This window comes from Colius striatus, chromosome Z (assembly GCF_028858725.1).
Source record: "Colius striatus isolate bColStr4 chromosome Z, bColStr4.1.hap1, whole genome shotgun sequence".
Taxonomy (NCBI): Eukaryota; Metazoa; Chordata; class Aves; order Coliiformes; family Coliidae; genus Colius; species Colius striatus.
In genome coordinates, this window is record NC_084790.1 from 13,097,000 (window position 1) to 13,121,220 (window position 24,221).

Genomic DNA, 24,221 nt, shown 5'->3' on the forward strand with positions numbered 1-24,221 from the left:
TCGGGAACTGACAACAAAATTCTTGCTGTTTTGCTTCCCCCATCTAGTGTGAAAGGAGACAAATCACCCATATGTTCCTTGAGGGTACTCAGTTCCCACAGCAGTGAGCAAAGGTAATACGGGGAAAAAACATTGCCTTCAACTGTGACTTCTTTTTTTACCTCTTTCCCTCTATCTACAATGTCTGCTCTTAGGAATTATTCTTAAAGGGTGCAGTTCTGAATAACTCAGATAAATGCAAGTTCACTTGGTTCTCAAGCTCCACCTTCTGAGGCTCCAGACAGTTGCTCCATATGCATCAATTACATTGATAAATCAGGTTCTTCTCTCTGTTCATACTTACAAAATATTTAACTACTACTTCCTCCTCAGGGTGAAGTACTAGTGAGGTCTACAGGACAGGATTCTCTGAAGTGGATTGAGATCTTGCTGTTTTCAGTGTGGTCTGATTGACTTCTCAAAATTCTTTTGCCATGTCACTAAAGTAGAGTGGGATAAGAAATATGCTGCAAGCTGTTAGTGTGCACAACCTCTGTGATGTTTGCCTTTTGCTACAAATCCAGCACAGATCTTCAGGAATTTATTCCTCCTATACCTGGTCCAAGATATTCCTTGAGATCTCTGCAGCTATGTAGATCTTGCTAAACTGCATATCTGAGAGAAGCCCAGAGATCTACCTTCTTAGCAAAATAATAAAAGCTAGAGAATCGTTATCTGGTGGTAGCTGCCTTGGTAAGCCTGCTTAAGCTCTTTGCATGACTGCACCTTCACAGAGGCAAAAAGGAGGCACAATCAGAGGTGACAGCATTGTATACTCTATGTGACCTTGAGATGCTTGCCTGCTCAAGCTCATTCTGATACTGGACCATGAAGTGATGGAGGACACTAGATTTATTATCTTCAGCAATGTTATTGTGTTTTTTCTGATTTTTTTTTTGTTGTTGTTATTTTTCTTCAGATTGGCAATTGTGTTTCCTGGGTGTCACCACACTCTTTTGTCTTTGATATTCTATGGTCAGTCCCAAACAAATAAAAAATCCACAGGTCTCCTGTAATACCATCATTGACATCAGGCTGGAAATAATTCCCTCATCCAGAAAATAGCTGGGACACGCAGCTACTAACAGTTGCTGTGGAGAAGGACAGAACTGCCTAGTTATTCAAAGATCTCCAAGCTAAGTCACACGCAGCAAAAGGGAAGACAACACTTCTTCTGCCAGTTTTTGAGCTATGCCTAAAAATCTTATCCTCTCTGTTGCCTGATAAGTGGAGAACAATTAAAGTTTTCTGAGCCTTTCCCTGCAACCATGGTGGCTCAGGCTGTAGGCCTTCCCAAAGAAGGAGTGGTTTTTCTGCGTTTCACTGCTCTGAAGTCCTCCACAGAAGAACACTGCTTGTGAGCTGTCTTGTGTTACCAAACACCCATGCCAGCGAAACACTCAGACAAGAAATAGAAGGTTTGGTTGGAGAGGTTGTGAGGTGAGCAGGAAAGAGGTTTGCAAAGGGACAATTACTCTCCACTTTCATTTTACAAAGGTCTGTCCTGTTACATACTATGAAAGTTCTTGTTTCTTATATTTCTCCTATAAGCTTGCACTGTCATTTTGAGTTTTAGACAGATAAAGCATCAGAGAAAGAGGCCCTCAGTAACAAGCAGTGGATTACTTGGATACACTCTTGATGAGAGTGTACTGAAACAATCAAAACAGTGTGTACTGTGTTCATGAACACATACTGTTTCAGAACTAGAATTTTCCAATCTCCATTAAAATGAAACCACAATGCCAAACTCAAGTGGCATAACTGAAAAGAAACAACAAAGATGCAAGGAACAAAGTCAAAATGAGAGAGCATATCGGAAACAAAATGGTCAAATCCAGAGCAAAACCACCAACACCTGTTTTAAGTCAAGCAAAAAAACATTTTGCTGGAAGATTCGCCAAAACCAATACAGGTCTATGAAAGAATTCAGCTTTAATAAATCAGTGTTTCTCGGCAAAACACAGATTTATGTTTCAAAAATCCAGCTACTTCTACATATGAAGCTCATCAAATTCCATTTTGTTGCAGATATGTAAGACAAAAAAATGTATACATTTTGATTAGTGCTTTTTTGGAGTGAAATTTATTCTACATATGTTGTAGTATAAAATATTGCATTCAAAGTCATTTGAAGTCTGCAGCAAGATTCCCACAAACTTTAGTGAGTTAGATGTGGTGAGTCTAGGAGGCTGAGGGATGGAATTAAATAAATACCCTATAGCTTTATGCAAGAACTATTTAATAGCTACCCATTTAATTTTTTATTTTGTGATATAATGTTTTATTCTCTCACAAATAAACATAAATGTTCAGTAGCAGTTACTCTTCCTTTTTTACTTTTAATTGTAAATCCATTAATACAAATCCTAGAGGTTAACAATTGAAAAACTTTTCCTCTGATGATGGCCTCCAAGGAGCTTCAAGTACTTAATCATGTGTCTCACTTGAAACTTTTCCAAACCCCATAAGATATGTGATTAGCTACCTCTTAGGAAAAAAAAAAAACAAAACAAAACTAAAATGTCTTTTGAAAGTCTTGGAAGGATGAGATGAAACACATAGATAATGTTTCAGAAACTCAGAGCCATGTGGTTTCTGTAGAGGGGAAACACTTGTGATCAAAGTGAAGAGGGGTTTTTAAAAATTTTTTTTAACATGATTTTAGACTTTAAATCATGTATTATTAGGCTGGGCCACTTTTATTTTCATAAAGTCAAGACACTTCATACAATGTAATTTTTTAACCAGAACACCACTGAAGTTAAAATCCTGAACTTAACTGTACTGTTAAATACTGTCCAGGTTGGTTGTTTTACCGAAACTAGTGCATGTAATTTTAAAGTTGAATTTACTCTTTGGATTACTGTTTTATGTGTATTTAATGAGTATTATTCCTCTTTAAAAGTAAGTAAAATGTTCAAAAAATGGACTTATGTTTCTTTTAACTGCATTTTAAAATTAATATTTTTATATAGTCTACCAAAAATATTTTAAATTGTGAGAGAGGAGTGAAGACTTTAAGCAGGGCTGAAGAAAGAAATATTTTCTTTCTTAAACATATGATTTGTCTTTGTAGTGACTAAAACAGATGCCTGCTTTGCCACAAATCTATTGCTTCAAAGCATGTGTAAATTTAAGCATTGGACTTACACATTCTGTGACTGGGAGGTATTTACTTTGATGGCCTTGCTAATGGAGTACAATATTACTCAGCATGAGTAAAACTAGCAGACCCAGGTCCATCATTGTCATTTAACTTCAGACTAAATGTGCAACATGTGGCCATTATCCTCAGAGCTAAGTCAATAGTCGGTTCAGTTCACCAGCTTTCATACAGGAGGCAGAGGAAACTTTACAGGGACTTTGTAAAAAAGACTTAGGTCACCAGACAAACATCTGTGCTGCAGGCCTTCGCCACTGGTACTACCTGTGTAGCTGGTTTGATCCTTCATTGTTCACAGAGACACTCTGTGCTTTTCCCTTTAGCTGACCAAAGTCTCAAATTCATGTAATAACATCTCTTTTTCAGTCTCAGAAGTTTTTTTGCCTGTGAGCCTGAGTATTCAGGTGAGGAGAGAAATATCATGATGTAATGTGAGACACATAATCATAGAATGATAGGGGTTGGACGGGACCTTTAGAGATCATCTAGTACAACCCCCAATAAGCACAGTATAATAATAATGAGCACAGTAAAAGCTATAAGCAGTTAACTGGAGGTACATGGAAACAGTCAAGACAGTTTTGTTGTCTGACATGGTGGGAATTGCTGCATAAAAGCTTCTTATCAAGCTAAAAGCAGTCAGAGATTGGAGATAGCAGATATTTTTTTTGTGGTGGACTATTGTACTGAAACTTTGAGACAGAGATATTGGGAAGTTCTGGAAGAAGCAAGGACGTAAATTACAGCCTCCTGCTATACTGTAAAGCCTTTTTTTCTTTCTTTCTCTTTTTCTGCCCCCTAAAGGGGACTGGCTCCAAGGCTCCAACAGAACAGAATGACTCACTCTACAGATGCTCCTTGAGGCAGGTGCTTGAGATGGGAAAGACCAAGACACAAGGCAGGGAGTCTCATTATCACCACTGCATAAATCTTTTAGTAAAAGTGGTGGAGAGTTACAGCTGGCTCCTATGAGATCCCAGGTACTTTCTGAAAGGCAAAGAGAGCTTTCAGTAGCCTCTGAAATACATGGCAGACAGGCATCCTGAGGGAGGGTACATGTTTAACCATAAAACTCCTGTTTTACCCCACACAAAGCCAGATGTATTCGTCAAAACCTGAGTCACCTAATACCATTTAACTAATTCTGATGCAAAGTTGATTGCAATTAAAATTGATAGAGAGTAGACCACTCTCTACCAAGTAGTTTTGGTCCTGTTTAATCTTTTTTTTATTGTAAAAAGGTTGACAGTCATAGACTGTATAATTTCTCAGTTGCATAATGTAGAAGTATTTATTCTCTGTATATCAAGGCCAAGAGTTTGCAGAAAAAAACAGTTACACAAAAGGTAGTAATTTAAAACTTATCAAGGACATTTTAGAACAAATTGTATGTCACCAGCATTTGTTAACTAAAACTTTCAGCTGAACACTGAAAAAGAATATGTTGTTTGAAGTAAGTGAAATTCACACAAATAAAAAGAAAGTTGGAATTTGTCCTAACTAAAGACCAATTTACAGGCCACATGTTCAGTCCCTAGTTTGGTCTCTTAGAGGATCTGAAGAATTTTATCTCCATCAAAGTCAATTTTACCCACAACAATTAAAAACAACCATAAACTATTTGGAGAAGGAAAAGAAGGAGTAATATGACAAAAATATGTTCTGCAGATTAGAGCACACATTCCTGAACTTAACTCATCCTTGTTTCAGTTCACTCGAAGTCCATTAATACTATTTCCATATGCAAAGTTTTGGAACACCTTACCCACAAGCAATAAAGGGGAAAAAAACTCCAAACAATCCTGCTTTAAAATATTGCAGAGAAGATTGTCTGAGAATAGCCAAACTGTAACACTACACCAGATGTTGGGATTTGTTCTCAGGCAGTAAGGTTTGTTCATAAATGAGCCTTCAACGCCTGAATTGGAAAGATCTGTAGCTGAAGTTGTTTCATTGTCTACAAAAATCGGGACAGTACAGGCTGCACATTTCAAGCAGTTCTGACTTAAATCATAGGACTGAGCCCAAAAAACCTAGATATTCATAGTTGAAGACCAAATTCTGAACTTTAGCTCAATGCAGATAACCTTTACACATTAACGTCAATTGGACTATTTGCAACCACAGGAACATCCTTGAACAGAGGCCTGCAGGAATACTGTTGAGCAGTGTAACCTCCCTATGCTGCTGAGGAGGCTTCCTCTCAGGGAAATAGGATATTCAGCTGGGAAGATGCACTCTGATCTCTTAAATGTGATGAACCTTCCAACAGTGTATCAGAGAACTCTTGCAAAAAGAACACTCTTGAGATGAAAAGGATCTTAAAAGGATCAAGGTAAGGTGATGGGATAGATAGTCACTTAACAGACATAGATAGCTGGCCTGTGGTATTACTTAGAAACTTACACGTCATATGTCACGAAATGCATGGATTCTGAAGGTGTAGGGAGAGAGTAAGTAGTCCTCACTAATGACAAAGAGAAGTGTAGAAGGGATATTCTAGAAGAAGCCTGACAGATAAGGCCAGGACTTCCACTGTGATGGTGTATGAAGTACTGTCAGTTCTAGGAAAGCCTGACAGGCAGGCAGGGATCTAAAGCTGATGGACAAATGAGATGATATAGGGAAGAGAAACTGAGGCACACTAGAAGCTAGTGAACCTTTTAGGAAAAAAGGAACCTATGCAAGGATAGGCTGTATCATAATAATATTAGAGTCAAGCTGCTGGCACTGAAGATAGAAGAGGTTAAATAGGAATATCTAACCCTAAAAGCTGACAGGTCTGGAAGAGATTTGGATTAGACTGATGCAGTCTACCAGTTGAATGTGACAAATGCTTGACGTGCCTCTGAAAATACAAGGAGGAAAACAAGCAGCAGTAAGAAAGGCAATTTAAACCATCAGTCTCAGCTGACTGGTACATGAAACACTGAGCAAATAAGAGAAGTTACAATTGCTTTAAGAAGCCTAAAAAAACTATGATCAGACAAAATGCTAGGAATTCAAGGATGGCTCCCAAATTAGCAGCATCTCCAAGACCTGAAAATGGCCAGGCAGTCGGTAAATAGCCTTTCTTATCACTATCATTGCAGATAGAATACCAAATTTAGATGAAAGTCATTCACCTGGTCTAGTAGGACATTTCTTCTGTTCCTACGTTCATTGCCGTGACATATCAACACCAGGATGCACTCTGGTACCAAAATATGTAGCATCCGCAGACTCAAGGAGACTGTGAGTACAGTATGTCACTCTGTTTGAAAACACTATTTAGGCTGAAATCTTACCTTAAAACTTTGCCTATCTGCCAATGGTACTTTGCACCACTTGTTTTAATTCAGCTTTTCTATTTTTTTGTATAACCATAATGATGTAACAGTTTTTTAAAAAATTCCTGTGCACTGCAAGAGCTGAAACAAAAATACATATTAAAGAAAACACTTTTCAGAGTTAGCATGGTGAATATACCGAAACTTATAAAAAAAAAAAAAAAGCTTACGTTCATAGCAGTAGGCATCAAACTTGCTATCTGGGTAAGGAAAGCCTGTCTGGTTCTCATAGCGATACAGGGTTCTCACCCCAAGTAAACCTCCACCACACTGGGGCCTTGCCACCGAGGCTGGGTAACGAACACTGCCATCTGCCAGCCAACCATAGTCACACTGGTCAAAGCCATTCCTCCATGCCACATACAGGTTCCCAACAGAAGCAAGAACGCCATCTCTTTTTTGACACAGCTCTTTAGCTTCATCAAAAGTCAGCTTTTCCGGGACAGAGACATGAACCACTTCATCTAGAAGGAAGAAAACAAAGATAAGAAAGACTGAACATCGCATTCCACCATCAAGTCAGCTCAGTTCCCCTCTTCCAATCCATGTCTTATAAGGTTGTTGGGGTTTTTTTTCCAAAATTTGTGTGAACAGGCTTTTACTTCAAAAAATCAGATAGTTAGGAAATCAATTATGTTACATTTGGATATGAAAATGAATCTATAACAAAACATTAACATTTATGTGCAAACTTCATACAATGAAATACACTGTGATTGGAGATTTGAAACTTTCCTCAGTCTCTAGGCAGAGGTAACAGTAGCCTTGAAGAGTCTCTGTGACCTCTGTTGTAGCAGACTCTGCAACTCAACTGCGCTAATTAAATCCAATTCAACAGAATTTACTTTCTCAGTGAAACACATCTTTTACATCTGCAAGTCTCTTACTTGACATTTTAGTCATCACTAGAATCTCACTTAGACATGCAAAAAAGCACAAATGTTTTTTACTGACTGCTTCACTGCAGCTTTTAGGGTCATATTTCCATTAGTCTTCATCTTGCTCCACAGGGAAACAAAGGAGAGAGAAAGCACTAGGTATGTTGCATGCACAAAGATCTTTTTGTGTGGAAAAGCTGAATTAGTCTAGAATGTTGGTAGTATAGTTTAGCTTCCACAGAACAATAATTTGTAAATAATCGATATCCAACTGGAAACTGAAACAATACAAATAACACATCTAGTATTTCACTCCCAGGCTAATCATTATGCAGTTGGCTTGGTTGCCTCATTCACTGAAACACTATAAATGAGCTCTAATGTTCATGTCCTGGGAATGAAAGTGTAAACCAACTATATTTTTTTCCTCAGACTTCACATGGAATTGTGGAGACTTAGAATCAACATATTCAGTTGTAGAAACAGCACAAATTCAAAATATTTGTTACAAGACAGTAATTCTTCACCTTGAGTACAGTAGGCCAGAATACTACAGTCACTGTTGCAGAAAAGCACTGCTTGTTCTTATTGGACATGTAATATGTCCTGCCTACACAGTTGTCTCAAGGCAATCTAGAAAAAGGCAGACATAAACTACATCACCCCTAGCAGTTTGATTGACATCAATATTGTGCTTGTTTTGGGCTTGAAAGGAATGCAAGTGTGAAATGAGGCAATGTGCCAATTTTCTTTTTCCTCCTAGGTAGAAAATCTGGTTTGTTATTACAGCTGTAATATCAATTCTATAATATAAGTTTCTTCATACATGCTGTAGGGAGTTGCATAGAGGCAAAGGGACAGAGAATGTCCATTCTCATTGTCATGCGTCATATATCAAGTAGATATTAATTCAATTCAAGAATGCCAGTGATAAAGCATACAAAGATGTTAAAACATAGCAGTTTGCAATTGCTATATTTAAAGATTGATTTTCTATTATTTTAGAATCATTACCTGAAAAAAAATCCAGTAAAATGAAAAAGTCAGATTCCAAACAGCAGTCATTTACTCTAGGAGATATGAATCTAAAATTTGTCTTTCCAGTTTGAAAATAAATTAAAATTCTGTATGATTGTGTGTGCACTTAATTTTCATAATAATTGTTGGAATTAAATGTGAAAATCAAAGCAAGAGTTTCATGAAGGTCTTGCTTGTTATATAAATCCAGAAAAACTTAAAAGTTGTCCTGCAATCCTACAAACAACCTTACAAACAATTGAAAAGGAAAAAAAAAAAAAAAAAAAAAAGAGAGAGAAAGGCTTATGTTTTCTCCTGAGCACTTGAAAACAGTGCCCAAAGCACTTATTCACCTGAATAGCATCAGTTTCATTTACAGCTGCACCAAATTATATCAAGAGAGAGTTTGCACAATCTTTTCTGTGCTTCCCACCGGGAGTGGTCTGTGGGCATATGTATTTCATGGTCAACAGATTAAGCACTTCAAGGATACAGTGAGTACAGAGACAATGACCCAAGACTTAATGCTTGTGCGCAGCAAGTGCATTCACTTGGACAGTGCAGGGATGACACTTTTCTATCTATGTCACCTCTGACATGATTAGCTCTGAGACACTTGCTCACCATCAGTCTCCTTGATCAGAGTGATGGGTATAAAAAGATATTTTGGGTGTATATTCTGGAAGCACTATCTCATAATCCATCACTTCTCTATCCTCACAACAATGTGGAAATTCAACTGATCATATACAAAAAGCATGCTGGTCCTACATCACTGTCAAGGTGTTTTTTTTCTGTCATAGTGAGAACTTGGGTTGAAAACTACATTGTTCCTCAGCCTACATAAAAGCTGGGCAACAGAGCAGAAAATACAGAAGGTAGCAGGTGAAAAAAGGTACCAATGGCTGAAGCAAGTAGCTCTAGGAACTCCCCTGGTACCATCAAGCACTTGGGAAAAAGTCATACAATGGAGCTCAGGTTCTGTTGAGCTCTTTCATAGACCCAGTTGAAAACCAACCAGCTTTCAAGAGGCCATGCAAAAAAGGGCTTATGCTCCAATTTTGACTTCCAGCATGTCAGGCAATGTAGCTTAAATATTCTGACTCCTTCAAAGTGCCAAAGAGAAATGGATTTGACCCTTGCACAGAAACTTCCTTTAAAAAGAAAAAAAAAATGATGAAGCTAATAAAATGTATTTAATCCATTCAGTCTGTAATGTGGAAAAAAAATCTAATATCTACAGACTTATCAGCTGGTTTTATAGCAAGCTTAATTCCTTTGAACGTTAATTTACTTATTTTCTCTCATCAGGAGACATCTCACTGAGCTGGGTATGTTTGTAGATGTGAATTTCATGAATCACTCATCTTAAAAGCAAGTAAAGAGATAAAGGCAGGCTAGAACCATAGCCAGGGGTCAATACACAACATGTATTGACTAGGGTAGAAGTAATGAATCTAGACACAAGCCCTCCAGCATACATTTCACCAGTATTCTTTTTTTTGCATAGATTAAACCACAATTAAGGGATGGTGGGCTGCTACTTCCTAGAGGAGATCTTTGAACCTGACTACGTGACACTCTCCTCCCAGAGTACTGCATCATCTCCTTAGTTTTGTATGCCATCACCCGCTGTGCCAGGCACAGTGAAATATTCTGCAAGTCACTTGCACTTGGCAGATGAAAGCACCACGTGTGAGTCCCTGATGAAAGTTTTACAGATGTCTGAAGCATTCTCCCAAACTTCTGAAAGGTTTAAGAAGTGAACTGTGAGTCTCCCACTGAATGCTTTTGACAGATCTAGTAACTCATCAGCTGCTGTGGATAGTAGCTTGTTAAGGACTAGTCAATCATGTATGAAATGCTATTGTGCAATTCACATGAGGAAGTGACAAATAATAAGGAGACAATTTTATTTAGTTGTCTTTTTCCCCATTTTGGTCTCCAAGAGCAACAGGAATCTTGACTATTACTGTCCAACCTGGAACTGGATGTTCACAAGCTTTACCTCAAATTCTCAAATGCTCAAATTCTACAACCTTCACTATCTTCAGTGTTAGCTAAAGAAAGACATAAGAATATCCAGAGGGATGTTAAATACACAAAAAGCTGACCATTCTCATGGATGGAAATGCTTAACTCCAACTATATTTTAAATAAAAATAAGAAAAAAGTTCCAGTATCTTTCCATCTTAGCTTCTTGGTGTTGATCTTCTTTTTGAGGAGAAGAAATATTATGCCCCACTAAAAATTTGGCAGGTCTCCTTTTGTGAGTACAATGGGTCTGTGGTGAACTCCAGATCTGTTCATTAGTTGTTTCTGATAAATAGTGGAGCCCACCAAGCAAAGTTGCACTTATGGGGATTTTAGAACTTCTGGATCAGGTATGGAAAATGGCTAAAAGTGACAAAATATCATCTTTTCTAATGTTATATGGAATATTCTAATGACATTTCCTCACATGTAGATGGAATGTGATGTTATTGTTCCTCATAAACATTTGGTCAGACCCACATAATTGGCCTTTGAAAATCAAAGACTTTCAAAGACTTACATTTCTCAGACACATAGAATCCGTTCAGATCTTCATCTCTAGAATATAATCAAGTGTGCAAAGAATCAGAAATATCTGGGGAAACTACAGCATTTACCCTTGCACACCTTGACGACCACATACGTCAAGAATTTTCATTTCCTTCTCCTCTCTTTGGCTGAAAATGTCCATACAAAAAGGTAGCTGCAGCTACCAGGGAGACTATTAGGCTGCATATACACAAAGGAGTGAAGAAATACTGCCCTCATCTATCCCTCCTTTCCACACATGTGTGAAGATAATGGACATCACTACTCTTGTCTTGAATACTCTGCATTTGGACCAAAACAGACCTGAAAAGTTTCTTATGTACTCAGCATAGGCAGAGATCTTGAGTGCTATGTACAGTTAGCTTGTTTGTTAATTCAACTCATGCTGCAGCCTTCACCCTTTCCCAAACTGTACAGACAAACTGCTTTGTCCCAGCTGCCGTTCTCTTCCTCCATTCTGCTATTATTAAACTCTGGTTCTCTAAACACACCAGACTAATAAAGAGGTCTCCTTAACAAAGTCACAAATTACTGTAAAGCACTCCCTCGGACTGGAAAACCACAAAGACCTAAGCAGCTAGGTTCAACATTAAAGGAGTAGGCTAGACAAAAGGAATGTTTTTCTCTTACATGTTAGAACAAGTTACTTGATTACTTTTGATAAACATCAGTAATGACATGTATCAAATTAATTAAAATCACCTGTATGTCTTATGCTTATTCTATGCAAAATCAAAGTCTGAATAGGAATCCACTGCATTTGACAAGACTGGAAGAGTATACTTTTTCTGTAGGCTTGCCTTTAAGTATTAAGAGTAGCCTTTTTTTTTTTTTTTTGCCCCATACTTTTGTAAAAGTCATTCAGATGTCAGGATTTCAGATCTTCCTCAGAGATGAGCATTATCATGTTATGAGCTTGAATACAACATTATGCATAAAAAATACCATGTTATTATTTCCTCTTGGGTTTATTGTATTTGGGTTCTGTATATCTCTTGGATCCATGACATTTCATTAGCTCATACAATTAAGACTGGAGAAGAGTCCAGTATAAGTCAATGTAAAGGCTATGAGTCTACCACACGCCCTCAACTAAGAAAAAAAGACCTTTTTCTCTGTGTCCTTGTCTTAAAATCAAAGCTAATTGTTGCTTCAGAATCAGAATGAACTTCTGAGAAGCTCTTTAGTTGCCCAAAATGTAGAAGAAACTTCTCATTTGAAGCCATATTTTAGAATACTACTTCTTTAATTGCTATTATTCTCATGGGAATTTTCATGACAATAGCAAAATTGCATGAGACTAGGTGGAAAGTATTTAAAGGACATCTGGTTTTAGTTTTCCTTTCACTTCACTGCACTCACTGTGGGAGGGGAAATAGTGCATGAAAGAGAGGCTGAATTATCTTACTCATAGCCACCAAAATAACTTTCTTAGCATGAGTCCCCATCTGCATATTACATATGCTTACTAGACATATATGGCTTCAACTGGCTTTGGCTAGAAGACAATGCTGCATGGAGTAGTATGTGCTTTGGCTCTATACCACACACTCACAGCTCCTCACTTCATCAGTGGGTCTTGGCAAGCAGATATCACTTTGTCGCCATTTATGACACTCCAGCACTGTCAAATCAGCCACATATACTCATCTGAAGACAGCATGGAAACCCCTTCTTCCCTATCACTCATTTACATTCAAGAGATAATTCCATAGAAGATACTGGTGCAGACACTGCTTCAGCTGGGGGTGTTAAGAGAACATCTAAATTATATCCAAATCTTTGTGTCTCAATCATTTTAGATGAAACTCTTTATTAGTAAATCATCTCCTGTGGTTAAAGGTATTCTAAATGCTTTTGTTAATGCTTGATACACTGAAATATACAATTAAACATGAAGGATGTGGATTAATTTGTATCATTAATTTGTTTAATGACATTTTGAATCCAGATTCTTATTTTTATTACTAGGACATCAGAAATTTTAAATCCCTCCCATAATTATTATTTCGCATGTTTTAGAAGAATATAAAATATTTAACATAGAATTGTACAGTCTTTTAATCTGTCTGGCTTTCCTCAGAACAAGGAACTGGTGTTAGCCTAGACAACTGTTTTTAATTTGAGCTAACAGCTTGTGTTTCAAGGAGAAATCCATGTCTCTGGCTAATTCTGTGATTTCTTATGGACAGAAAGAAGGAAAATTGAAATGGTGTTGCTCCTACAAATCCTCACTGCAAGTATCCAAACTAGTACTGTAAATTCAATACACATTTCAAGTACCCAAACCAGTGTTGTAAATTCAATACATATGTATTTTTAAATGTATTGTGAGAATTTTTACCACTATTTATGGTCTTCTGGGGTGAGACGCTAATAGAAGTCAACAGACCAGTAACTATTCAATGACTTCCATGATAACATTCTCATTATGACCCAAATTTTGATATCATTAATCAAGCACCATCTTATTATCACCATGAGTAGTCATCTCACTGACACAGGCTATCCAAATAAGGACATAATTAGTGCAAGTCTAATAGATTTGGTATTGAATCTGAATAGCCTTTACAAATATGATCATTCAAATTTAGATGGAAAAAAAATCATGTTTAAACACAGTTCCACAGTATACTAAGTCCCATGACTCTACTTTGTTGTTAATGAAGTGTTGAGAGCAGAGTGTGTTGTGAACTGAATGTTGAGAAAGTCAGTACCTTGCAGAATCAGCCTTTGGTGGATAGGACAATCATATATTCGTCATATCCTTACAGCTTGAACTGTAAGTCTTCTACTAACGAGAAAATATGTTTCAAAAGAGTAAAAAAACCACAGAATCTAGTTTCACAGAATCATAGAACAGTAGGGGTCGGAAGGGACTTTTAGAGATCGCCTAGTCCAACTCCCCTGCAGAAGCAGGTTCAACTAGATCAGGTCACACAGAAACATGTCCAGGCAGGTCTTGAAGATCTGCAAGGAAGGAGACTCCACACCCTCCCTGGGCAGCCTGTGCCACTGCTCCATTATCCTCACAGTGAAATAGTTTTTTCTTATGTTTAAATGGAACTTTTTATGTTTCAGCTTCATCCCATTATCCCTTGTCCTGTTGCTAAGTAAAATAGAAAAAAATGTATGTCCAGCCTCCTGACACTCATCATATACAGAAAAAAGTGATGCTTCAACCTCCTGACATTCACCACTTAGATATTTGTAAATATTAATGAGATCCTCCCTCAATCTCCTCCTTCTCCAGACTAAACAGCCCCAGTTCCTGCAGCCTTTCCTCATATGAAAGATGATCTAGTCCATTGATCATCTTGGTGGCCCTGCACTGGACTCTCTCCAGAAGTTCTCTGTCCCTCTTGAGTTGGGGAGTCCAGAACTGGATACAAGTTTACTTCAACATTTGCTTTCCAATAACCTCTGTTGACATTTTATCTCATGTTCTGTGTTCTGTGGATGAGTGGTTGCAAAGTATAATCTCATTGATGATATGTAACTTCAAACAATCTCTGCATTTGAAATTAATCTTTCTTCTTTTGAAAATTGATTCTGTTATACAGACAAAACTATCTTGGCTCTCCAGCTCTCTCTTTACAAAGATGTCTGGCTCAGGTGCTCAGGTTTCTGTGAAAGCACAGACAAGTAATTTATTCTTTACTAGGATATACCAGTCCTGTCTTGCATCTGTTTCTCTTCATCAAAACAAAATAAACTCCTCTGCATGTCAATATAACATGCTTATACTATGCCTCTAGCCTATCTCTACAAAATTATCACTCTTCCTGACTCTTAGAAGTGAGGTTGATCAACCAGATAGCCTTCTACGAGGGCATAACTGGCTGGCTAGATGAGGGGAGAGCAACGGAAGGATGACTCAGGAAACTACAGGCTGGTCAGCCTCACCTCCATCCCTGGAAAAGTGATGGAATAACTCATCCTGAACATAGTCACAAAATAAATGAAGGAAAAGATGGTTATCAGGGGGAGTCAACATGGATTCACCAAGGGGAAATCCTGTTTGACCAACCTGATAGCCTTCTATGAGGCCATAACTGGCTGTCTAGAGGAGTGGAGTGGATGTCATCTACCTTGACTTCAGCAAGGCTTTTGACACCGTCTCCCATAACACTCTTATCAGAAAGCTCAGGCAGTGTGGCTTGGATGAGTGAACAGTGAGGTGGATCGAGAGCTGGCTGAATGACAGAGCCCAGAGGGTGGTGATCAATGGATGAGAATCGAGTTGGAGGCCTGTGGCCAGTGGAGTTGCACAGGGATGGGTTCTGGGGCCAGTCTCGTTCAACATCTTCATCAACGACCTGGATGAGGGGACAGAGTGTACCCTCAGCAAGTTGGCTGATGACACTAAACTGGGAGGACTGGCTGATTCGCCAGAAGGCTGTGCTGCCATTCTGCGGGATTTTGACCGGCTTGAGAGCTGGGCAGAGGAACCCCATGAGGTTCAACAAGAGCAAGTGCAGAGTCCTGCACCTGGGAAGGAACAACCCCATGCACCAGCACAGGCTGGGGATTGACCTGCTGGAGAGCAGCTCTGCAGAGAGAGAACTGGGAGTGCTGGTTCATAATAAACTGAATATGAGCCAGCAATGTGCCCTTGTGGCCAAGAAGGCCAATGGCATCCTGGGATGCATCAAGAAGAGTGTGGCCAGCAGGTCAAAGGAGTTTCTGCTGCCCCTCTACTCTGCCCTGGTGAGTCTTCATCTGAAGTATTGTATCCATTTTTGGACTCTCCAGCTCAAGAGGGACAGAGAAGTGCTGGAGAGAGTCCAGCACAGGGTCATCAGATGATCAGGGGACTAGAGCATCTTTCATATGAGGAAAGGCTGCAGGAACTGGAGCTGTTTATAGTCTAGAGAATGAGGATATTGAGGGACAATCTCATTAATATTTAAAAATATCTAAGTGGTGAATGTCAGGAGGTTGAGGCACCACTTTTTTCTGTTGTAACTGGTGACAGGACAAGGGGTAATGGAAAGAAGCTGAAACATAAAAAGTTCCATTAAAATATAAGGAAAAACTTCTTTACTGTGAGGGTGACGGAGCCCTGGAACAGCTCCCAGGGAAGCTGTGGAGTCTTCTTCTCTGGATGTTTTCAAACCCTGCCTGGACATATTCCTATGTGACTTGATCTAGGTAGACCTACTTCAGCAGGGGGGTTGAACTAGGTGATCTCTAAATGTCCCTTCCAACTACTACCATGCTATGATTTTCAGACTCCAGTTCATTTGAAATCTTCTGAAAAAACAGGGAAAAAAAAACCAAATCAAAACCAAACACAAAACCACAAATAGAATAAATGAGGGAGTAGTATCCTTCCTTAATTCCTATAACAATCTAGCATTAAAAATTATCAAAATAATCACTTCCAAAAACCTCCATGCAGGGGCCTGAGCCTGTACAGCTAATTATGTAACAGCCTAGAATGGAGTGCTCTTTCCCTAATTTGAGACACAAGATTCTAGAATATTTTAATAAATGCATATTCTGAGATTCATTTAGATAAATTGATTCCAATTTGGGAATGATGGCAATGAAATTTACACACATTTTTGCCTCCTGCAGTTTCATTCTGAACCTGTACTCATCAATACGAGCATTCTCTTACAACAGACTTTGTAATGTTATTGGAGAGTTTTAATCGATCCCAGAGGTGAAATGGTAAATCACACTCTTCAAGCTAGATCTACAAGCCCTTGCAGGTCTTGTAGGACTTTAACCCTTGTCCCAGGCTATGGAGCCTTTAACATAAAGGCTAAGGCTGTGCATCTGCTTTAATAAGTTTTTCACAGAAAGATACTGTGTAAGGAAGATGGTAAAACAAATATGCTTACTGTTACCTGGTTTGATTGACCAAATCTCCCCAACAATCTGTGCTAGTTTATATATCTTAAATGTTGAAGGTTTCACATCCAAGCAGTTCACATTACCACAGTCCAGTTGATAGGCCACAAAGACATATGTACGTTTAAATAGATCATTAACCAAAATAATAGGACAGAAATATATAGCTACCCAGAGAGGAAAAAGAGCTCATAAAGCTTGGTAAATGAAATTTTGTAGCAAAGAAGAACCAATTATGATGAGAAAATGAAAAGGTATGCAATGTACACTTTCAGTAAAGAAGCCCACACAGTCACCACAAGCTTTTTGAACCTCATGGCCTTGTTCCAGGTTGTTCTGAGCACAGAGCATTAGTCACTGTGAAATAGGCTTCAGTTTTGACTTTAAAATTTGTATTTTTAAAAGCTCAGGGAGAATATTTGACCCTGAGAGAATGCTGGCTCACACTTATCCAAGATAAGCTTCTCTGTATTAGTTACACTTCTCTATTCTTAAAATGGAAAGAAGCAAGGCATTGCTCTTCATCCAGGAATGATGAAGTTTTGACTAAACTTCTTTTTGTAAGATGGAAAAGACCAAAACTGAATTTGCAAGCCTTTATTCAGAGATGATTCAGAATTGAATCCCATTGAGGACTGATGGGAGATCAATTTTTTGAACTCCAAGTGTTCAGATATAGATGGAACTTAAGCAAAACAAAGACAATGCTGAGAATTAAAAAAAAAAAAAAAATCACTACAATTTTCACAGTTGCCAAGCCTTTGCTTTTGCAAGACTTGTATTCCTTGTGTTGTATAACTCTCTAAGATGAACATAGTCTGCAGCAGATCCTCAGCTATTGAAAGCAAGGGAAAAATGCTTACTGATTTCAGTGACTAAAATCTCAATAAGTCATCATCAGGAGAAAACTTTGTGTGATCCAATTTTTGTCTGTTCTAAGGTAGAACACAAATGCTGAGCCACTTGAATTCTGCAATTGTTTTTTTACAAATTTATGTACATATACAAAAGCAGGTAGCTTTTACGCAGAGCTATGGCTAATTACTCAGAGCTATGGCTAATTTATTTTTCTGCTGACTTGGAGGGCACTAAATGGAATGCATATCCATCAAAGATCAGACCAAAGGATATTTAATTATGAACTATAAGTACTTTTTTTTTTTAATAGGAACAGCATGAAATAAAAACCTATAAAGACAGAAGCAGTGTGACATACTCAGATCATTGCAGTATTTTGGTCCTGGTTGCAAAGTATTATTGTACAAGAATGAAAGTCCCATATGCATAAACAGCACAAAGCCTCCCTCCCCCTGCACCCTGAAAAAAAACCCCAAAAAACTCAACAGGAAAGCTTTTTCTTGCATTTATGTTTTAAGTATAGGTCTTTAACTAGTCACAGTGATGTCTAAGCACAAGGATATCTGGTGTCTGCAACATATCCATAAGTTCACTGAAAGTTAAACACAGAAATGGTTACAGCATTGCTCCTATAATTCAGAGATTTGTACATTCTAGAACTAACCAAATTCAGAAAAAATTACCATTTTTTTCTTTAAACCAACAAACTCTTTAATAAAGACCAAGCATAGAGGCTAACCATGGATCACAAGGTACTACGGGTTTTCCTAATATGATCTATGCTTCCTTGTCATCATGCAGCAGAACCATCATCACTCTGCTGTATTACAGCTGTTGAAGTAGCAGCTTTTGCAAAGAATTTTACTAAAGAAGATACAAATTTCTCACTGGACAACTTTTACTGGTTTGCTTCTTTTTGATGCTGTGATGCTTCTTTTTTAAAAAGATATTATTAAACTTGGACTGCAAGTAAATATTTGATTTTATGCGATGGATATGTGAAAGCCTTAATTGCATACTTTATGAACTACAATACAGTCAGCACACGTACCATATCCATCTTTTTATATGTATAGTATATATAGTTTCTCAAACGTTAAACATGTTCCTTTGAAATTCTTTTTATAACATTAAAAAAATAAGATGCTTCAACAGCAAGTTTTGTGCAATCTTCACTAACTATAGCAGCTTTAAACCCAACTGTCTCTTTGTAGAGTCCCTATTTGCCTTTAATTGAGGCCTGCTAGACCACAAACTATAGGTTCACTTCATTCAGCAATTCTCTTCAGATTTGAAACAGCCAAAACCTATTTTATACAGAACTTCTTATTTCTTTGCCTATCCACATAAGAATCTCCAGTCATTTTTCAATTTTGCAGAGCAGTGTAAAGATAAACCTGTCTTACCTTCCATGTGTTCCACATAGCAATAGACATCATAAGTTTCATTAGGAAAACGGCGCCCGTATGTTCTGACTCCTTTCTTTCCCATTTTATCTCCAAAGCAGCCAATTCTTGGATGCCTAATTGGATACCTGAAATGCAGTATGCTCGTATTTATTATAATAAGTCAGCTTTTTTAGCCTGTACAGGCTAAGCACATGAATTTTTGTGAACCAGGTCAAGGGGCCTTCTAAATGTCTCACCTCACTGTCTGGTCAGACAACCAGCCGGCATCACATTGTTCAAATCCATCTTCATAGGCTGCTTTCAGTTGTTCTGGGCTTGCTATGACAGCACCATTGTCCAGACAAGTCTGCTGAGCTTGTGTAAAATTCAGAGTATATCTGCTAGTTGCTGCACGATAGTGAAACACAACACCTGAAAAGGCAAAGAACTTACATCAGTGACACATTTTACATCTTTTCTGCAGTAATCACCATATGGTAACTCTACCTAGGTATTGTTACAATGGTGAAAAAAGATAGATACAATAGAAGAAGTAAAAGGCTGAAAGATACACTGTAAGTGATGTCCCCCTCTCTAGTGACTGCTAACAGTAATTATATAATGCCTTATGTTATTACTAGTTGGAGAAATTACATTTTAAGTGCACACAGAAAGAAAGGTAGTTAAACCATATATGCATTTTCACTGCTGTATTATAGAAAACTGTGATAAACAGGGAGAATGAACACTAAAATATGTCAATGAAATCACATAGTTACCCAGATTCTTCTTGTTCTAAGTGTTGGTTTTCTAATTGCACTACAGGCAAGGTTGCTTATTCTAGTAGGGCTGCCTGACATGTTGGCTTATTGGCTTGCATGACAACATCCGATTGCAAGTCAGACTGTAAGTCAGGCAAGACTAAATACATCTAGTCCTCAGTAAATGTATGCTTAAAAGTAGATTTTCCAAAGGAGCTTGCTGCAGTAACTGTATGCAGAAATATCAAGGGTGAATGTAGGATTCTTTGAGTGCTTGATGTCTGCTAGCTGCAAAGAGACATGTGACCAACAGTGAAACGAAAGAATATTGTGCGTTTCAGGCAGATTTGTTAATTGGTGGTGGTCCTGATTTCTGTTCCTATGTATCAAAGCTTACCACAAAGATGATATTTATAAATATATGTCTGTTGGACAAATTTACATAACCATGTTTTCCTGCACACATTGAAAATGATACAGTCAAAACAAAAGTTGTTTTTATTTGCTGCTCTTCTGATTTTGGAAAGAATCTCAACAATTTGAGAAGTAACGAGCATGTCAGACCTTTGGAGAGGGAGATCCAGAGGTAAGATGGTTTTGGTTAACATGGGTTCTGTCTAGAAGCTACATTCTGTTTTCTATATACACATAATTCCCACTGAATTTGGCAACTGCTGCATATGCACTTCTAAAATAAAATGCAAAGAACACCATCTCACAAGAGCCAGAAACAGATATTTTGCTTTGCAAAATCTCTTCCCTCCTTTTACCAGTGTCTTTTACAGTTTAGCAGCAAAAGATGGCCTATGATGATCTCTGAAAATCTCATTTACTGCATTCTAAAATCTTCAGAAGCATTGCAACACCATAAAACATCCACTACAGAGAATGCATACAAAGCAAGAATAATTAAACTGTAAAATATCCTTTGATTATTTTATTGAAGTATTTTATGACGAGGAAACACAGAGTAACACGGTCTCAAAAAAAAGGTGAAATTGCAACAATCATGAATTTAACAATACATCTTTGTTATTAGAGAATTGTTAAAAGATGAAAAAAGTCTGCTAATTTACAAGTGAGCAGAAGCATGGGTAACTTAGTAAGCGGTTCTCACACAGACAAATTCAGTAAAATTTTGTCAATTATCAAAGGCCTGGATATGGTCAATAAATAGAAAATACACATTTCTTCTTCTTGTTATGATTCACTAGGAAGGTTTCTGGATTTAAAATAGAATACATTACCTGAAAAACACTCCCAGGTAGATTAATCCTCAAACATCAGACATTAATTTCTTCAAAGCTACTGACAGAGGAACAGGAAATGGAAGAGGAAACACTGGGAATCCCCATTTTTCATCATTTAATATGGAGCCACACAAAAGCTGTAGCCACTATGGGAACTTTACAGACCACTAGCACCCCTATAAAATGTCTTTTCAGAACCACTGACAGAGTCCATCATGGTCAGTGCTTCTTCCAATCAATGATGTAATTTCCACTTCAAATGGACCCAAGCATTGTTTGACAACACTGACAAGTGAAGACAACACCCTAAAAAGTTATGGCTATGTTTATGTTACTAAACAAAATATTCCAGGTTCTTGCAATTTGGTCAGGAAGACTGTAAAATTTTTAAGATTAGTTCACTACATCATTTGATCCAGGCCCCATAACACCCTTCCAAATTTCTGGGCAGACTTTAAGAGCTAGCAAAGACCAAGGACAACTTCCAGTGAGCATCTTCATCTTGTGCTGGGAAACAAAGGAGCATAACAGCACAGATAGGAGGCACGCTACCTACTCCAGACAGCATTAGTGCTAACGCACAGCCTCAAGCACATTTTCTTAATAATGTGAACTATCTCTACCAGGAGAGACTGAAAGGCAATATCAGAGAGACAGACTCACTAGCTCCTTTACTTCTGCACTTTCTCAGTTACAGTGCATTATCTATCACTTGATTAGGGTAAATTTATATACCACTTAAAATATCTTAAGATGTGTAAAACATTAGTTTTAAATATAGACACATAAATATATGTCTATATTTATATACGTATGTGTGTGCATCCTTTGTCTACTCTAAATGACACAGTTCTTTACCACATCCAACACAGAGCACTACTTCAGCACTACTGTTGTTAGACAACAGCAACTAATCATATTTGGAATCTAAAAGCTGAAAATAATATACTCATAATTTAGCATTCTTAGTTGATATTGACCAAGTTACCCAGTGGTATAAAAAATCATTATTACACTCAGTGGTAAAGCAGTAAATAAAAATGCAAGTTCAAGTGACCTGCTTGGTGCTCTGGATCTAGAAATAAGAAAAGATTTTACAGAGGTCACAACAGAAATGGGTAAAATATTTATTGTAAATCATAAGTATGAGTCTATAGTAGTGCTCTCAAACTGAGCATCTGGCTTTACTCCACGGTATTGCTGCATATATATAAACACTTTAAACTTTTTATTTTTGTAACATTTTTTCTGTAGTATACAACTCTTGTCACTGACTCTACAGCTAAAAGCTAAACCAGAAATGTCCAAGTATGTGACAAAACTTGTTCATTTGACTTGGTGTTTTAATCTTAATTAATGTGTATTTTCTATCAATTTGGATTATTTCATTTCTTTGTTTTAGGGGGCTTTGGATTTTTGTTGAGGTTTTGGGGTTGTTTTTATTTTGTAAGATTGCTTAACTGGTGCTGTATGACTTCAACAGGGCACAGGAGCACTGCTTCTCAGTACAACCACAAAAAGGCTCATTAACTCAGTTTCTCTGAACTTGTATTTTTTTAAAGCTTCCTAGTGCTTAAATATACTGAATTCTCTACAAGCAGATATCTTACTTCTCTTTTCTTCCCTGTGGGATGTAACTACTGCTCTTCCTAGCTGACATATGTTTGGGATCCCTATGATAATTGAGCAAGGCAGGACTAAAGAGTTAATATTACTGACAATTTAAAGCAGCTTCTGCAATGCTGAGAAGAGCCTTTGGTCATTTGTAAATCCTGGAAAGGAACTTGGAGAATGCTTTGTTCTCCTCACCCTGATCCAAAAGGTAAACTTTACCTATTCTTAGATTTGGAGGCTCTTCCATTTCCAGTGAGGAGCTAATGGACATAAAAGAGCCTCGAAGATGAATGGGAAGGAGGCTGTCAGTATGTATAAGCCTGTGCAACAGCTGCAATAATTAGAAGACCCCCTGGGGCTAAGAAGATTAAAGTGTAGAATTTTCATTGTTTCAGTTATACAGAGAAAGAGGGGTAAAATCCATTGTCTGAGTTTTTGCACTTTAAAACATTTGTAAAGAAGTTTTTTTTCCCCTTTGTCTGTTTCCTCTGTTTCCTCTCTGAAAGAAAAAGCAAGAAAGGAGTTGTCCTAGAAACAAATAAAGTAACTGGAAAACACTACAGCAGTATAATGTTGTCATTGAACATCTGGCAAACAAAGTCAGTGTAATTACAGGAAGGAGTAGCAGCATCTGCAGGAAAGAGCACTCACAGGAAAGTAATTTGTAGCAAGGATCTAAACTTCATTTCTCTCTGAGCAGGAAGAAATGTCTTTTAATGATTTGTCTCTGTCTTAGACCAGAAAATGAAACAACGTATTCAACTTGTAACAAACTAGAGCTTCCACAGGTAAGAGTCTGTTCTGTGGTTTCACATCTTTGAGTTTCAACTTTTCTTTATCACTTGCCAGAGTATCATAAAGCAAAACCTTGTGGAACCACAGGGGAAAGGGTCTTAGTATGTCTAATAAATACATTTTTCAATAGTGAGCTCACACTGCTGCAATATGCACTCTTGTAGTGACATAAAGCTTGAATTTCAGAAATTATTTCACAAGAAAAAAGCATACGTAAAGAGAAAATATTCTGAGACAGTGGATGCTATTCTGTTTATTTTTAGGTCTAAACCCTTAGTGACTGTGGTTCAGACCACTGAAATACCCTCAAATCCACTGCCAAAGCTAATACACGGTTTGGTGATCCTCCTTGTAGCTAATGCAGGCGACTATTTTCATTATAAATACACACTAAAATAGAGGTTTCAGGACTAAGCACTGTATGAAAGGAAGGAATGGGGCAGCATTTTCAACTTCCTGCATGAATAATTAATTTGTGTTCCTCATTCAAGGTTCTGACCTCTGTTTGTGGCTTTGGCAACCTGAGAAGGGGCTTGCCTTGGAGGAGCTCCCTTGCCAAATGCCCCACTTTCCCATATAGAGGAAAGTGCACTGCTCTGTTAGCCCCAGGTTATCCTGCTTTCCTGGGACAGAGTTCTTGCACTCGCTTGCACATTGCTCCTCTAAGCAAAATCTTCATCT

At 37.8% G+C, this 24,221-nt stretch overlaps 1 protein-coding gene across 1 annotated transcript in view; it reads right to left on the reverse strand.

The window, feature by feature from the left end:
- Nucleotides 1-24,221, reverse strand: part of VCAN (versican) — a 114,499-nt gene that overhangs the window by 66,867 nt on the left and 23,411 nt on the right. The window contains exons 4-6 of the mRNA XM_062017876.1: nucleotides 19,378-19,552; nucleotides 19,139-19,266; nucleotides 6,705-6,998 (exon numbers count right to left, since the gene is read on the reverse strand). Of these exons, the coding sequence (XP_061873860.1) occupies nucleotides 6,705-6,998; nucleotides 19,139-19,266; nucleotides 19,378-19,552 (597 nt within the window). The remainder of the gene's footprint in view (nucleotides 1-6,704; nucleotides 6,999-19,138; nucleotides 19,267-19,377; nucleotides 19,553-24,221) is intronic.